Genomic DNA, 17,537 nt, shown 5'->3' with positions numbered 1-17,537 from the left:
ACAGGGGTGGCCAGGCGAGGCCACAGTAAATTTTGGGGTGGCACATTAAAATAAAGAAAAACAATTAAGGGTTTGCAATATAGACAAAAATTATGTCTCTGTGATTTCTGGGATTTTATCGATAACGATAATTAGACTATTTTGCTGAGTGTTATTGTGCTGATGTCTTCTTTCTAATTGTGCTGACAGCTGACTCATGATTTATTTATTTTTACCTTTACACCATTTTTTCTAGAAGTGTGCACCCTTGGGGGCGCCCCTAGTGGCATTATACAAATCTTCCCAAATCGTGACATAGACATGTGGGAGCATGTTTAAACAAGGTGTTTTAGGAGGGCGTGGACGAGTCTTAACTTTTATAAAGAATATCTCTTGTTTGAGACATTAGTCTTTGCAACTTTAGGGATCTCATCTATACACGAACAGCTTGTAACACTCCAGAGAGAAAATAAAACTTGAAATCGCATCAATTTAATTCAAGTTTATTTTTATAGTGCTTTTTACAATACAAATCATTGCAAAGCAACTTTACAGAAAATTAAGTTTTAAAATTAAGTCATGATGGTAACTGTCAGTTTGTGAATATGGCAGACATTTTCAGAAAAATTAATAAAAAACCTAGTCAAAAAGACGATGTACACTATTATGCAAATTGCTAATTACATCATATGACCCCTATGAGGATAATGCAGAGTCAGCCGGTGATCCTACACAGGGTGATACAGCTTCTTCTGGTCAGTTTTACAGTTTCACGGTCATCAGACTAAAATATCTGACAGAAGAATGGTTTGATCGACCAATAGGGATTAAGTTGTCAAGAAAGCTATGCATAAAAGTTTTAATAGAAACTGTAATCGTTTTTAATTTTACATTAATTTTAATTTTACATTAAAGTTATATGTGCTTCTCTCTAAATCTGACATTTTAGTGTTTGTATTTTGTGGGTTGGATGTGATCAGTGTGGCCTTGTCGTGCTGATAGCAGTCTGAAGGGCTCCTACAGAAGGGCCGTACTGCACAGATAAGACTTCTGTGTGTCCTTTGTTGTGTTCGAGCAGTTAGTCTGCGCTCAGCTGTCAAAATGAAAGATTCATAATCTGCTGAACTTTTATGATTGAAAGGATTTAGCGTGACTGCTGTTGGAAGTACACAGTGGGTTTTATTTGGTACTTGTTCACATGCCTCATGTCAGTCAAAGGTTTACCTCATGAAAACGTATTAATGGACATATGTTTCGAATCTCTGCACAATAGCTTTCTGAGTCTTAAGAAGTGTGAGAAGTGACAGTATGTTAAAACTATTGAGCTGTTTTTGATGGCTTCCTTTGTAAATCTCAGCTTTGTAGTGTTGTATGCATCTGCTGCTGATTTAAATTGCTTAAAAACAGAGAGAGCCAGAAATAGAGACTAAATGTCCCTGACACATAAATGTACTCCTTTTTTTGTTGTTTAAATCTTCAACCTTATTGTTGAGGTTTGTGTAGACCTAGTCAGTTAAACATGTTTGTTGTAAAAGTTTATGGCTCTAGAAAATTGCAAGTAATGGAGTGTGGAACCAAGTTCTTTCACATCATTTTAATCTGGGTCATGATTTCACATGATTTATCCAACTGATTGTAGTGATAACACAATTAGAGTCTAACCATTTTTACACTACCTTTTCAAAAGTTACCATTCAAAATTGTATAATTATTTTTTGTTCATATATTATTTTCAGTAATAATGCATTGAATTGGTCAAATGTGGCAGCAAAGTCTAAACATTTACATTGCAAATAAACGCTTTTCTTATGAACTTAGTTTTTTTTAAAGAACCCTGAAAAAAAGTATCATTATTTCCACAATATTTCATGAACAGCAAATCAGCATAACACAATGCTATCTGAAGGATCATGTGACACTGGCGTAATGACTTCTGAGATTCAGCTTTGCCATCACAGAAATAAATTTCCATTTTAAATTGTTAAACATTTCACAAGATTATAGTGTTTAACTGTATCTTTTTCAAATAAATGCAGCTTTAGTGAGCATAAGATATTGTTGTTTTTTTTAATCTTACAGACCCCAAACCTTTGAATGGTAGTGCAAAAACTAAACAAAAAAATCAAATTTTGTGCACTTGACCCCCTGCAGTATATGATCATACAAGGGTTTTTAAACTGTCACCAACTTGTAAAACATATAAGAAGTGATGTTTGTTTTTGTGGGCATATGTTGTTTTTTCTCAAAAACATTTGCAGTCTATCCGAGAAATATGTTAGACACCTGGATGTTTTTGGAGCTGTTTTTCAGATACTTTCAGATGTTAGCTTATGTTAGCATTACGCACATGGAGCAGATGACATGTTGTATGTTGAATACCAAACATATGCTGTAATTGGGATGTAATGTGGTTCCAATTAACGTTTAGCGAAGATTCCTCCAACTCATCTCTGTAACTGTACACAGACCATTGACGTATTTTTTCTCACACCCCTGCATCCTCTTTACCACAGTAAATGACATCAGCACCTGGCAACACAATGACCTCAGAAGCAAGCAAACAAACAGACAAGGCCTTCACCGCTTTACCATCATCAAAAATACAGGAAAGTCTGGCATGTATTAGATGATTGGATATAAACCCTTCAGATCTGTTTTCATCGTGGTGGACCTTGGGACTTTGGAACAGTTCATTGCCTGCTTATGGCGCTTTTCCATTACCAGTACCAGCTCGACTCGGCTCGACTCGCCTCGGCTCGGCTCGCTTTTCGCTCCGTTTTCCATTGCAGATAGTACCTCCACAATAGTACCTGGTTGTCATAGCGACGCTGCAGGAAACTGCTGTGACGTAATCTTCTACGCGACACACACCCGCTACCCACACACACAGGACAATGGAGGAAATCGAGTGCATGTTGTTTTTGATCCTCGGGATATATTGGATATATCACGCAATCTCTGGCCAAACTTTTTAAAAATGGCGGGGTTATTCTGGATACTATCTGGATACTATTACTGGCGCGTGTAATGATGACGCAGTGAATAGTGACGATTCTCTCTGACCAATCAGCAGTCTGCTGTGTTTTCACGTCACATTATAGTATCGCCTCAGCTCGCTTGGAACCTCGCCGGAGGTGGTACGAAAAAAAGTACCTGGAAGCCGGTACAGGTACAACTTTTACACAGTGGAAAACCAAACAGAGCCGAGTCGAGGCGAGCCGAGCCGAGGCGAGCTGGTACTGTGTAGTGGAAAAGCGCCATTAGTCTATTGATTTGTGATAAATGTCCACTTGCTGGCAGAATAGCTTTTGACAATGTTGTTTTTAGTTTGCAAGCATAGGAGTCCATTGAGTACAAAAGAGGCATTTTAACAAGAACATGAGTTTGTTGGTTATTGAGTCAGATGTGCTCTGTCTGAAAAGCATCCTTAAATGCACAAGCAAAATGAAAAGCTCAGTTGAAAAAACCTAATCCGGATGGAAAGTGGATCCTGTAGGAGCCTCAGCGACCTGGATCAGCAGGCTAAACAAATAAAGCATCCCCTATGATTTCCTACGCCACTTCTGACTGACCTTTCTGTCATGCTTTTAAATGCCAAGCCTGTTTACACGAAACATTTCAAAAGAATAGAATGTCAAAACCTGCTCATGATGGGTGGTTTGCAGGTATTCATATTTACCCTTTGAAATATAATGCCCCATGAATTGATGTTATATTTACATCCCACCCTAAATCTCCGCTACTAGGTTTTTTTATTTTTAGCAATAAGGGTATAAATTTATTTTTTTTTTAAATAATGTTGCCCTTTGGGCAGATGAGTGATCGAGACGGATGTTAAACAGAAGGTTTTATGGATTCGTGAAGATGGTTTCTGCATGTCACTGCGTGGTTTGATGCAATGGTTCATACTTGACTGACACTAACATGATGCTTTGGTGAAAGTATTTGGATATGTACCCTGAGGGTGTGTGTTTACCCGTGCACAGCTTGTTTTACAGTGGAGTCCAAAAGACCGAGACCACCAGTGAAAAGTTACTTTTTTCAATATAATATTGAAAAAAATATCAAAACATGTATTGTTTACTATCTTATGGAAGAATATAGAACATTTTTTAACATTTTCATTTGTGTGTTGTAATAGAATGTACATTTTATTACATTATGATAAGTGACTTCTCAGTCTTTTCCAGTTTTAAATGTATGTAATGCTTTTAAAAGACTTTTAGATCTCAGTGTATGAAACTGGGTGGTATTTTAGTTCGCTCTCAGATCTGAGAGTCTTGCAGTGTCATCATTGTACCAGTACACTGCAATCAGCCAGTGCTAAAAAACAAATCTCAGCTGTGACTTTATGTGTCTCCTCAATGGCTGGTAAAACACACCCAAACTTGTCCATCTTGGTCTAGTTTAGTTGCTTTACAAATCTGTCTGCAAGTGACCACATTGCTACAATGGAATTACCGCGCCTCTTATTTCGGGACTCACTCTTGAAACAAGATAACTATTTTTCCGTGCCAAAATTTCCAAATGACTACATTAACAGAACTGTTATGCCTTTCTTGTTTAGACTCATTTTATGTGTTTTATTCTTAAAACACTCAGAGTTCTAGACATGGTGTTTTTGGCTCTTTGCCCTTGCCACTTTTATGCTGTTGAGTTGCAGAAACATGTTGCAGTTCATTAAATGGTAATTAGTGGAAGCCTTACACCATACCATACCATACCAGCAGTAAAGCATGCAGGGAAACACATGAGCTTGTTCCTAACCAGAAACCTAATAGATGTACCACAGGCCCAAAGTATAGTGCATGGTTTTAAAGGTAATCTGCATTACTGTGCATTGTTGTCCTCAGCCTTCCTGTTTATTTAAAAGGCGTCAGAAGGCTGTGTAGCAGAAGAAAACCGTATTTATCTTGTATGCCTACTCCGTAATTGTTATTGTCTCTGGAGCATGAGATGAGTTACCCTGCAGTCACATGAGACAAAACTTCTGACGGCAGTAATTCTCAAATATAATTTATCTGCTCAAAAAGGCTTTGTAAGAGTTCAGATGTGCTCCTCATTAAGTGGTGAAACATGTGAGAGTCATTTCACAATTATTTTTAACTTATTTTATTCTCTTTGGAATACATTGAGGTTTCCTGGTTGCACAGGAATCTTGTAAAGGGAACAGACACCACATGTCAAGCATCTATAGACCTTCTGTTTTTTACTGCCAAAACTTCATCACCACTCGAGACGCAACTACAAGAGGCAGCTTGCCGTGTCTTGGCCTACATATTTGTATTCCACATGTTTCTCTATTGACAAATGAGCTGTACTTCTTAAGCTAAACACACAGAGGTCACACTGTTCCTGCAAAGTAAAGTCAGACAACACATTGCTCTTGCGTGTTGTCGACCAAAAGGAATGGCACACAGTGTGGAAATACGGAATGGGAGTAATTTAAAAACATGAAGAAGCAAGGAGCAGTTAGCTTGGTTGGCAGCTTCCACAAGGGTCCATTACTCACGCACAGCAAGAATCTGTGGCTTTATTCAAATTGAAACCAGTTTAGATTAGTTTCTAAAATATATGGCCATTAGGACTGACTGATTTATTGTTATTTTGTATATGGTGAAATCTGATCTATTTCAGTAGCAGATGATATGTACATCAGTCAGTGTCAGTATGTGTACACTACTGTTCAGAAGTTTGGGAATAGTCTTTTGTTAACAGAAGTCATCATAGTTAGGTTAACTTTAAAAGCAGTGAATGGGAGAGTACCCAAAATATATTTTTTCCATTCCCACTTGCTCAGCTAGCAAAAGAAAAAAATCCATGATAGTGTTTTCACGACTTTCAAAAAAAAGGAAAAAAATATTGAGAGGCTGATAACTGTGGTCAGAAGAGAGAACGATGTCAAATTTACCATCCCTCCCATAGACACTGTATCAGAAAAACCCTTGCATTAGCGTTAACTAGTTTTTTAGTTTTTTGCTTTTACTGCAAAGGTGATGTAATACAAAGTATAGTGTTATAAACGTGTATATAATATATTTATTTATTTAATTTATTATAAAAATGTAAAAAACTAAATTTGAGAATTTACAATGCTTTTGAAAAGGGTCCATTGTTTTTATTCTGCAGGGATGCATTAAATTGATCAAAAGTAACAGTAAAGACATTTATAAGGTCACAGGAATAAATGGCATGTTAAAGCAGAAAACAGTCAATTTAAATTGTTGTGATGATTTAAATGTATCACTGTTTTTGCAGTAGTTTTGATCAAGTAAGTGCAGCATTGGTAAGCATAAGAGACTTTGTTTAGAAACATGAAAAAAAAAATTACAGACCCCAAATTTTTAAACCATAGTGTACATTTTTCCTAGTAATGGCCTAGAACAGAGGACTACAAACTTGTCATTTGTGCCTAAAACAACAAGTGGGAAACAGTTCTGGGTTTTATTTATGTATTTAGCACACTTTATCAGATCGGTGCTGGATTAGAGGTCTGTAAAAACCAGATGACTCATATAAAATTAACCCGTTCAGCCTGTTTCCTAGAAGGAGCATCAACTATGACCGTTTCTCCAGATGGATGATGTTCTGTCTCTGTGGTCCATGTCATGTGTACTAGAACTCCTTGGAAAGGCCTTAAACACCACATCACAAAACAGTCAGTAGGAGTCTAATTTTGCTTTTAATTCTCCTTTCGACACTTTTGGTTCTATGTTTTATCTGCTTGCTTCTCCCTATAAATGATTTTCCATCAAAATAAGCTTTTTTTATAGTGCCTTAAACTTTCCACTGAATGTGGAGTTGAATTACATACACACAAACTGCTTTCTGCCGTGTTACCCGTACTTGTTTGTTTCTTCTTTCATAGGGAAGGAAGAATGACCACAGAGTCTGTGATGGCACGTTTTTGTGAATGTAGACTGCTGAGATTTCAAGTAGCTTGCTTACTGTTTGATAAGCATTTCTGAAACCCGCTCCCTCTCACGGCTCCAGACAGGGAAGTGAGATTCCCCTGGCCTGAAACAGAACCGGGTTGTGCTGGTGGTTCCTCACTGGGTGGAACTAGAACGTGGCAGAGGTAACACACCCTGTGCTCTTACTGCACCCCAGTGATTACAGGGCTTGCCGAGTCTTTTTCAGATTCAAAGGAGGATCTATTTAAAGTTTACCACCACAAGAAAGACAGAGAAGTCATGACCACGTCAAGTTTTAGAAGTCCGTCTGCAGGTCTGTTTGCTTCTGCCAACTACATTATTCATGCATAAAATATATACCTTATTTTTTTATTAACTTATTTTATTTTTTAAATAAATGCGGTGCTTATAAACTTTTTACCTCCCCCAAATTTTTGAACGGTCTTAAAAAAAAAATTTGAGCCTTCTCTGGCTGTCCATAATGAACTGCTAAAAAGTGGCTTATGTCCAACAAGAAATTTAATGTCCACTTTATATTGACCCAATGAGCTTTCATAGTCTCCTCACTGTAATTGTATCTCCCTCTGGTGTCGGCAGGCAGATGCATCATGGGTCAGTAAGTTCAGTGACTCTTGACTGTGAACTGAGGGGAGTGTGATGATACACTAGAATAGAGTAGCTCAAGCATTTAATTTTAAAGTATTTGAGTGGAGCGAAATGAAGCTCTCACCCTGGAGAGTTCCAATATAAAGAGGAATGTCGTTCCTGTTGCTTCAGCAGCAGGATCTACACTTCCTGTGCGACTGCAGTAGCTAAAATGGTCTTTATAACAGGAAGACCAGGTCAGGGTCAGCATATCAGTCAACCAATAGCAGTTCAGGACAGTAATTGATAAATGGATTCAGAAGGTCTGGATTGTATAGATTGTTGTTTTTTATATTGTAAAATATATTCTGCATCAAAAAGATGTAATTACATGATTATTAGAAATGGAGAATGATGAAAATCCTTGTTTTAGTATAATATGCAGTATTTTAGTATTATAGACTATTAAGAGTTTTTATTAATTCTCTCAATTAGCTTTTATAATTTCAGTTTTCATTTTTGTTGTGGTTTAAGTTTACTAATTTCATGTGCTTTTGAAATTTTTATTCGTTTTTCAATATTTTTTTATTTACAATAGTGTAATCTTATAATAAAATCAGGCTTTTGCTTATTATACTTCTTAAACATTTAGTTCAGTTAGTTGCCAAAGCAGGATTTCTAATTTTCATGTACGTTTTTGATTAATATATTTAAATCTCATTTGAGATTTATTGAAATTACCAAAATTTTGTTTATAGAAATGATTTCATTAACTTGTTAGTAGTGTTTGTAAACGATAACAACATTGGCAATATGTTGTTCATATAACAAACTAGAACAAACAGGTGTTTTCAGGCCTTGGAATTTAGGACTGGAAAGTTTTTTTTATTTTTTATGTAACTTTCCTTTCCATGTTAGTTTGATGTATGATCATAGTATCAGTCTGACTTTGTGACTTGGGCATTGTTCATTCATGACCGATTACAAGCCTGCTTATTTTCTTTCAAATATGTCTGTCAAGTCATGCTAAATTTATCACATTATAATATTTTTAAGGCAGGAAAAAAGGACATTTTCATCACATAAAGATGACTGTGCCCTTCATGAAGACTTCACCGCAATAGAGCTCAAGTTTTCACTTCTTGAACACTGCAGTTTACAAGCACAGACTCTGTGTTGACTGTGAAACTTTGCACCCTTAAATAAACCTGATACTTGAGGTTGACAGTAATTGACATATTTCAGTGCTTGCGTGGCTTTGGACTCAGTCATGTGTGAATTCGTCTAGTTTGACTGTGGATGTGGTAGACATGGGCTGAGGCTCATTCCCAGAGGCTTTCAAACATTGGATCTGCCTTTCTGGCATGGCAACAGCACATTTACTCAGTGACCTAAATAAAAGACTGGAATCAGGAATGCTGGGAGAGCAGGTCTGCATTGACTCTGTAGCATTTTTATTTTTATTAGCGTTCAGATGATGGCTTGATATTTTAACTTAACACATTAAACCGAAGGACTGTTAGTTCTGAATGTCTGTGGTAAATACATTAAACCTGAAGCCTGTGGATGCTGTTATTTTCAAGTTAGAGTACCTTCACACATACACACACCTTTAAAAAGGGCTTAAGAAAACAGGTGTGGGAAACGCGCCACAACGTGTCCCTGTTCATACCAGATCCGTTCAGAAGTTCAATTGTTCAGTAAAGGTGTTCAGTGAAGGAAGTGGACGCCATTGTTTAGTGCCCTAAGGAGGGGTCCATTTAAATATAACTCTCAGAGGATTTTTTTCATCCTTATTTTCCTCTCATAACCCTAACAGACTTGCAGTCTTACTTTATTAAAGGTCTTTAAAAAAAAAAAAAAAAATTTTAATGAACGTTTTTTTCCCTCTTAATTATAAATGGGGAGCCACTTACTTTTATAAGGTGCACGTTATATCTTTTAGGAGAATTTGGTTGTCTGTCAGAGAAGAATTCAGTGCTTACACATTCCTGGACTGTATTAGTTCTGCTGTGGCACCACAATGAAATCTTTATTGTGTGGGAGCTGACCAGCATGGCCTCATTGGACCGTTTTAGTACCACTTTGTGTGTATGTGTGTGTGTGTGTGTGTGTGTGTGTGTTTTATGTACATTTAAACACATAATCCCTCACTGTACGTGTCTCTCTCAGCGTCATATCTGATCATCCTTGAGAGTCATGTAACTTCCCTTTCTCCCAAGATTAGGTTGCATCAAACAGCATCTGCCTCAGTAGGTTGGAGAATGTGCAATATCTTTAAAGGGATACTTTTTTCAAAACTTTTCTCATTTTAACTACCGTTCAGAAGTTTGAGGTCAGTAAGTTTGTAAAAGAGTAACACTGTGAAATGTTTTCAGTTTGAATATATGTTATAAATTTAATTTATTGCTCTAATGGCAATACTATATAGTGTTCCTGTAGCTCAAGTGGTAGAGCATTGCGTTAACAAGCACAAGGCTGGGGGTTCAAATCCTGGGGAACACATGATAGGAGAAAATGCATAGATTTTAATTTAATTTTAAATACTGAATTTTCAGCAGGCATTATTTAATTCTTACGTGTCACATGATCCTTCAGAATCATTCTAATGTGCTTATTTGATGCTTTTAATAAATATTTCTTATTATCAATGTTGAAAACTGCTTAAAGGGGTGGTTCTGTGTTTTTTTTTCTAGGCTTGATTGTATCTATGGGGGTTTATGTTAATGCTTAGTTTAAAAATAAAAAAATCTTTCACAAAATTTACCTTTTATTCCACACCGCTCTGTCCCTTCTATTAGCACGCTGATCATTTCCTTTTTTTATGAAGTCCCTCCCTCGGAAATAAGATCTGATTGGTTAGCTAACCCAGTGATTGGCTAAACCATCTCTAGTGTGCGTCTAAATATCCCGCCCCTCACCTCAGCAGCATGTGCTCTGGTTGTATTGTAAACAATAGCGTTGTTAATGTCGCTTATCGGTATAGAAGCTACTGCATATGTTAGCTTTTAATATATGGTTTTATCCTGATTAAAGCTTTAATACAGTATGGCAACTGCATGCGCATTCATGTTTAACGCTTCTCATAGCTATGTGAAAATAAGTGTATAATTATAACAGTTCTTTGCAGAAGCTGAGCTGAATAAGGGAGAGAGAGAGAGAGAGAGAGATGCATAGCAGGGGGACGTGTGAACAGTATTAAGAACCACTGCTTTAGAACATTGATTTAGACAGAATCGTGTTTCATATATGAACAGATTTTTAAACACACCTCTAGTTTTCTCTTTCTCTTCTTTAATGCAGCAGAGCATGGCATCACCCCCTTTTCCCCAGGGTAAGGGTTTATTTGGGTTTGTGATGTCACAAACCTGGGAAGTAACTTGTTGTAGTCCATATGAGCCATTTTTCTAGGCATCAAACTGCCAGAAATTTAAAAGATAATGTCTCCGTTTGCATTGAGGTTTCAGCTTCGTAACTTTGCAGATATTGTTTACGCTCAAACAGCAACATTACACACAAACATCTTTTTAATATATTGGTGGATTCTTTTATTAGTAATGTCAAAAGAACAGCCTTTATTTGGAATAATAAATATCTTACTGACCACTAACTTTACTCACCATATTATTCCAAGCATCCATTATGTTACTTTTCCTCAAGTTTAAGTATTGGTAAACTTCATGTGAGTAGAAAACACAAAAAGAGTTCTGCTCACACTCAGTGATGGAGACACAAGCCAAGAATCCTTGGTGTTGGAATGAGTAGATCTGCATGTAATCAGTCCAGTGGAATGTGCACAGCCATGGACCGAGAGACTCCAGAGAATGTGGGAGAAGGAGACAGTGGCCATCTTTGTGTAATGACAGACAGAGAAATGTGTAACGCTTTTGTTTCAATTCATGTCAGTAAATGTTGGTTATATGCAAGCTCTCACTTTCACTGTGTGCATTACAGTAGTATGTTTTTCTAAGAGGTCTTTGTGTTCATACCTCTTGTCCACACCAGTGAGTTAACCACATTTGTTAGTGCAATTGTTGCACATACCAGCCATTTGACAAAAATAAGAGGTTACAGTGTTAGGAGCTATGTAAGGTTTATTCCAGATCTCTCTCTCTCACCCTGTTTTCCAGGCCATGGAGAATGCCACTGCGGTGAGTGTAAATGCCACGCTGGTTATATTGGAGACAACTGTAATTGCTCTACAGAGACTGCTTCCTGTGCGTCGGACGACGGCAAGATCTGTAGCGGGCGGGGCAGCTGTGTGTGTGGGCGGTGCCAGTGCACTGAGCCAGGGGCATTTGGGGATACGTGCGAAAAATGTCCCACCTGTCCAGATGCTTGTGGAACAAAGAGGTATGAGACCGAAGAAGCTGAAACTAACTAAACTGAAGCTAACTCGATTTCTAATGTGAGGTCTGTCTGTAAAAGTGTATACTTTATTGAAAATATGTTTGCGTATGGGAATTTTACTATCCAATAGCATATAGTTTCATACTCATTTGCAGCATTTCAACCTTATTTTACTTTAAATTGGCACTTTCTTTTCATAAAATATGTTAGAGCTGTCCCCTAATAGTCGACTAACCATTAGTCGTGGCCTAGTGGTTAGAGAGTTTGACTCCTAACCCTGGGGTTGTGGGTTTGAGTCTCGGGCCAGCAATACCACGACTCAGGTGCCCTTGAGCAAGGCACTGAACCCCCAACTGCTCCCCGGGCGCCTCAGCATAAATGGCTGCCCACTGCTCTGGGAGTGTGTTCACTGCTGTGTGTGTGTGCACTTTGCATGGGTTAAATGCAGAGCATGAATTCTGTTTATGGGTCATAAACATAATACTTGGCTGAATGTCACGTCAGTCACTTAAGTTCTCTTAAAATGCTCAATTTTTTGGTCATACAGATAAGAGTAATACATCTTTCGAATCTGTAAAGAAGTTGTTTATTTGTGTGCACTCACATTCACAACAAACATCATGCTAGTAAAATGCTTCCTGTATACCAGGGTTCCTCAAATCTTGCCCTGGAGGGCCAATGCGCTGCAGAGTTTATTTCCAACCCTGATCAAACTCAACTACCTGTGATTTTTCTAATGATCCTGAAGACACTGATTAGTATGCTCAGGTGTGTTTGATTATGGTTAGAGCTAAACTCTGCAGGAAAGTGGATCTCGTGGGCCAGATTTGAGGATCCCTGCTGTATACAAATGACTGCAATTCAAAGGACCTCTCTGTCGAGCTCCTGACGTTTGTGGACGACACTACAGTCATCGGCCTCATCAAGGACAGAGACTAGTCTGCTTACAGACAGGAGGTTGAGCAGCTGGCTGTCTGGTGCAGTCTTGACCACCTGGAGCTAAACACTCTTGAAACTGTGGAGATGATAGTGGACTTCAGGAGAAACCCACAGAGAAAAGCACTGTGACTGCAGTGGAGTCATTCAGGTTCCCGGGCAACACCATCTCTCATAATCACATTAACTCTATTGTAAATAAGACACCGCAGAGGCTGGATATCCTCCACCAGCTGAGGAAGTTCAACCTGCCGCAGGAGGTCATCATCTGTTTGGTTTGGTTCATCTACCAAAACAGACATCAGAAGAATACAATGGACAGTCAGGACTGCTGAGAAGATTATTGGTGAACTTTACATCTCCAGAGTGAGGAAAAGGTCTAAGAAAATCACTCTTGACCCTTCATACCCATCCCACTCTCTTTTTGAACTGTTGCCCTCTGGCCGGCACTACAGAGCACTGTGCACCAAAACAGCCAGACACGAGCAGTTTTCCCCGGCCATACCGCACTTGAACAACACATAACACACCTCAGTACCGCACATCTGTTAATAGCACATAAGCACATTTACAGTTCTGTCTATGGACATTTTTCCTTTTTCTGTATTTATTTTATTGCTATATTGTCTATTCTCTCATTTTATGTACTGTATGTCTGCACTTTGTTTGTATTTTCTGTAACGGAAGCCCCTAACACCAAGACAAATTCAGTGTGTGTGTGTGTGTGTGTGTGTGTGTGTGTGTGTGTGTGTGTGAACACACTTGGCAATAAAGCCATGTTTGTTTTTGTTGTTGAGGAACAAATCAAAAATATTTCTGTGGCGCAAAGTAGCATGCCACAAGATGATGTCAGCAGAGCTCTTATTTACACTACATACACCAACATGTGGTCTCCATTAGACTCCTCAGAGCTGATTGGCAGTTTTAGATAGCTTTCATTTGTCTATGACTCTTGTTAAGATTCAAACTTGTCAGTCTTGTGATAGTTACAGTTTGACTTTTCTATATGTTTCTCTTCAGGGAATGCATTGAGTGCCGTCTCTTTAACACAGGGAGACTGGCCGATAACCAGACCTGCCAGCGCATGTGCAAGGATGAGATCATCACCGTGGAAACACTCAGTGAGTGCACACTTGACACTGAATGATGATCACTTCTTCTCTCCACCCTGCACAAACACACTTCTACCTCTGATCCAAATGCATATGTGGTTTGTTTAAGCCAAAGAACAATATTTGGACATTTGTTTGTTTGTATGTTTATGCTCTGCTATCAGTTAACTATTCAGTAAACATGGTACTTAAATTGACTCATTTGAGAAAACTCAAAAAGACAACACAATTATGGTTGCTTAACATGCATCTTCCTTAAGTCAAAGAGAAAAGTTGAACCCAGCAGTGATCAGGAGCTCAGTTCAGAGATCATCAGGACACACTGTTGGTCGAGCGCCACAGTTTGTGCTTCCAGGTCATGACTGTGTTACCCGCAGCAGGGTGAAGCACAGTTTGTGGCGTCTCATGTCCAGCTCTGTTTATGTTATTATCTAGAGAATGTGAGTCTGGACATCTCAGCAGCACTAGCTGTTCTGTGTCCCACTGTGAAAGCATGTGTTTACTGCTCTTCCACTAAAACCGTGCTATTAATACAAACCACTAACATGTAAAATGCTCAAATTCATTTAGAATAGCAATTTAGAAAACATTTTGTTGTGTGTATATAGATCTCTTTTTATTATATTTTTGTATATAATTTTTTATTTTATTCATTTATAATCATGAAGGTTTTATTAGAGTCCGTAAGCTATGAATAAAGTTTATGAGACCTTCTCCGGGGTATTTATAACAGGTTTTATTGCTGGAGGAATTCTTTTACATGTGTCTAGGAATGCATGAATGAATGTTTATTGTTGAGCAATATGAAGCTGGTCTTATTCGCTGAAATGCATTAGTGAAACATTCAAGTTGCTTCTTTAAGGCCTTTCCATGTCACTCTTAATTGTAAAAGAAGGCATCAAGGATGATGTTTAACAACATTTCTCTGCCGTTTCAGTCAGCTGACTTCCTTAATGGACTCCACATGTGCATACCGGAAACATCTAGCTCATTCGGAGAAAGAGGCTCCGTAGTTAAATGAATGTTAGGAAGGCAGAGACTTCCTAGACTGTTGGGGATTTTAATTATGATAACCTTTTAAACACTCTTGATCAATCTGGGTCCTTGTTGAGGAATGCAGGGTCTGGTCCAACAATAATTTCAGTGTTTCAGTGTTTATGCTGTTGGCTTGACACGTCTTTCTCATTTTATTGCCTTAGACACAGTTTGCACAGCTGTTTTATTCAACTAAACTCCTCTTTTCCTCAACTTCTCTCTATCTGTTTCAGAAACGGATGATTCCAACGCTGTTCAATGCTTGTATAAGACAGAGAAGGACTGTGTGATGAAGTTTACCTACTCTGAACATGCCAATGGCCAGTCGGTCCTCACCGCCCTTAAAGAGCCAGGTCAGGGTTTAGCACCTAAGAACGGCATTTCAAAATCATGTAAAGCACAGTCATTTCTGGAACCTATAAGTGAATAAATGATCAAAGTAAAAGAATTTATATTTTTGTTATTTCTGATACAAGCATTGTTTCTAATGGGAAAGTACGTCAATGTCTTCCATTATGGCCATGCATTTATGCATTTTGTGTGTTTCCAGAATGTGCTGTTGCCCCAAATGCCATGACTGTGCTCTTGGCAGTTGTTGGCAGCATCTTGTTGATGGGCATCGTGCTGCTAGCTCTCTGGAAACTGGTCATCACCATCCATGACCGCCGCGAGTTTGCACGCTTCCAGAGTGCACGTTCACGAGCGCGATATGAGATGGTGAGATTGAATCCATCTACTGCACTGCAAATGATTCCAATGATAGAAATCAGATAATTGTGACTGTGTGAAATGATAGAATACTTTACATGTCACAATACTTTTGACGAAATGTTCGCTTAATGAGTTCCATTAATCAAGGTTCCAGAGAAGCTAGGATTATAGTATTATATTTTTTATCTGCATGCTATCATTTAAAAGTTTGCCATCGGTAAAATGTTTTTTTTTTTTTTTACATCTTTGAAAGAAGTCCCCTTTTTTACCAAAGCTGCATTTCTTTTATCAAAAATACAATTTAACCGTACTATTGTGAAATGATATTACAATATTAACCGTTTTCCATTTGACAGTATTTTATAATGCAATTTATTCCTGTGATGCAAAGCTGCATTTTCAGCCGGCATTATTACAATCTTCAGTGTCACATGGTCCTTCAGAATTATATTCAGTACATATTCCGTATTCTTTGAATATAAATTCAAGTAAATTCAAAGTAAATGCTCAACTCTTCTTTAAAATAGACATTTTAAAGGATACATAAATATCTTTCCTTATCAGTTCAGTGCGTCATTGCTCAGGAGTAAAGATAAGGAAAACATTTCTTATCAATATTGAAAACAGTGCTGATTATTTTTATTTATTATATTTTGGAAACATTTTTGCAGATATTTTGAATAAGCATTAATTTGGGGGAAAACAATTCAATTCTAAATTGATTTAGAAATCTTATTTGATACAAATAAAAACTGCATTGATTTCTTTTTGAATGCTAGTGTAGGTGCAGTCTTATGCATTCATATACCACTGTTTGTAAGTTATTTAAAATGCAAATAGCCTGAACTGGCAACTCTATGTAATCACAAGGACAAAAACAACCAGACTTTGATTGAAACCATGAGGCCTTTTGGAAAACATCAGTCATGATCATTCCAGACATCATGATCATTCCAAGGCTGTGTTTCAAAGACTCCGTTCGCTCTGCCCTTCTAACCATGTGCATTTCAATCAACCCATCTGACCTTTTTATTCCTCCTCCTCTCCTTGTCTTCTTCCCAGGCATCTAACCCTGTTTATAAGCAGTCCATCCCCTCTCACCCAATGGAGACGGATTTCCATATGCATATTATCAAGTCATGCAACGGAGGAGTCCACTGATCGACCTGCATTTGTACTGGGGGACATGGCAGGACCTGTCCAGCACACCTCTGCACTACAGTGGAGGACAGAGACAGAGCAAATGTTACCGTCTTTTGCAATGCAAACATTCTTTGAGGCGTGTGGTTCCTGAGGATTGGAAGTGATCTTTATGCGGTTTCAGTTGGATGAGCAGCAGTTGGACACATGGCTTGTCTAGTTGGAGAGGCAGGCCTTATCTGCCTGTTCCAGAATTCTCCATGAGTGATAGACATTGACCTGCAATGGACCGCTTGCTTGAATATAATTCCTAACCATACCTCCTGCACATTATGATGGATTTGCTGTGCATTGTTTTATAGGCGCAGAGACATGAAGTGTATATTTTTAACAGTGTTCCTTTCCCAGCAGTTACACATTTTACATCATTTTATTTACAATAATGTAATGTTACAATTATGTACAATAGTCAGATGCCATAAAGTGGGCATAGAACACAAAAAAATGCTAAATTATACATCAACTCTTTAACGAAGTGATTGGTACTAACCTAACCAGAGCAACATTTCTTAACTTGTTTTGCACGTTGTATGTTAGGTTGAGATTTATAAAGTAAAGAAAGAAATGCCACTCTACAATGCTAGTCTTTTGTTTTTTTGCCACAGGTTACAGATTTTTATAATAGTTTGCAACTGTACAGTGTGATGCAATAACACTGCCTGCTGATAATTCAAGAGTGTCTCAATTGTTTTTGGAACAATTACATTTAGAAGTT

At 38.0% G+C, this 17,537-nt stretch overlaps 1 protein-coding gene across 1 annotated transcript in view; it reads left to right on the top strand.

Annotated features, from left to right (window-relative positions):
* The window catches only part of itgb5 (integrin, beta 5), a 29,742-nt gene extending 12,342 nt beyond the window's left edge, over nucleotides 1–17,400 (top strand). Inside the window, exons 11-15 of the mRNA XM_059500042.1 lie at nucleotides 11,609–11,831; nucleotides 13,785–13,885; nucleotides 15,145–15,264; nucleotides 15,462–15,628; nucleotides 16,685–17,400. Coding sequence (XP_059356025.1) covers nucleotides 11,609–11,831; nucleotides 13,785–13,885; nucleotides 15,145–15,264; nucleotides 15,462–15,628; nucleotides 16,685–16,783 — 710 coding nt within the window. The 3' untranslated portion in view covers nucleotides 16,784–17,400. The remainder of the gene's footprint in view (nucleotides 1–11,608; nucleotides 11,832–13,784; nucleotides 13,886–15,144; nucleotides 15,265–15,461; nucleotides 15,629–16,684) is intronic.
* Nucleotides 17,401–17,537: the final 137 nt, after the last annotated feature.

Source organism: Carassius carassius, chromosome 19 (assembly GCF_963082965.1).
Source record: "Carassius carassius chromosome 19, fCarCar2.1, whole genome shotgun sequence".
In the NCBI taxonomy this organism is placed as follows: domain Eukaryota; kingdom Metazoa; phylum Chordata; class Actinopteri; order Cypriniformes; family Cyprinidae; genus Carassius; species Carassius carassius.
This window is presented reverse-complemented; position numbering and strand designations above follow the sequence as displayed.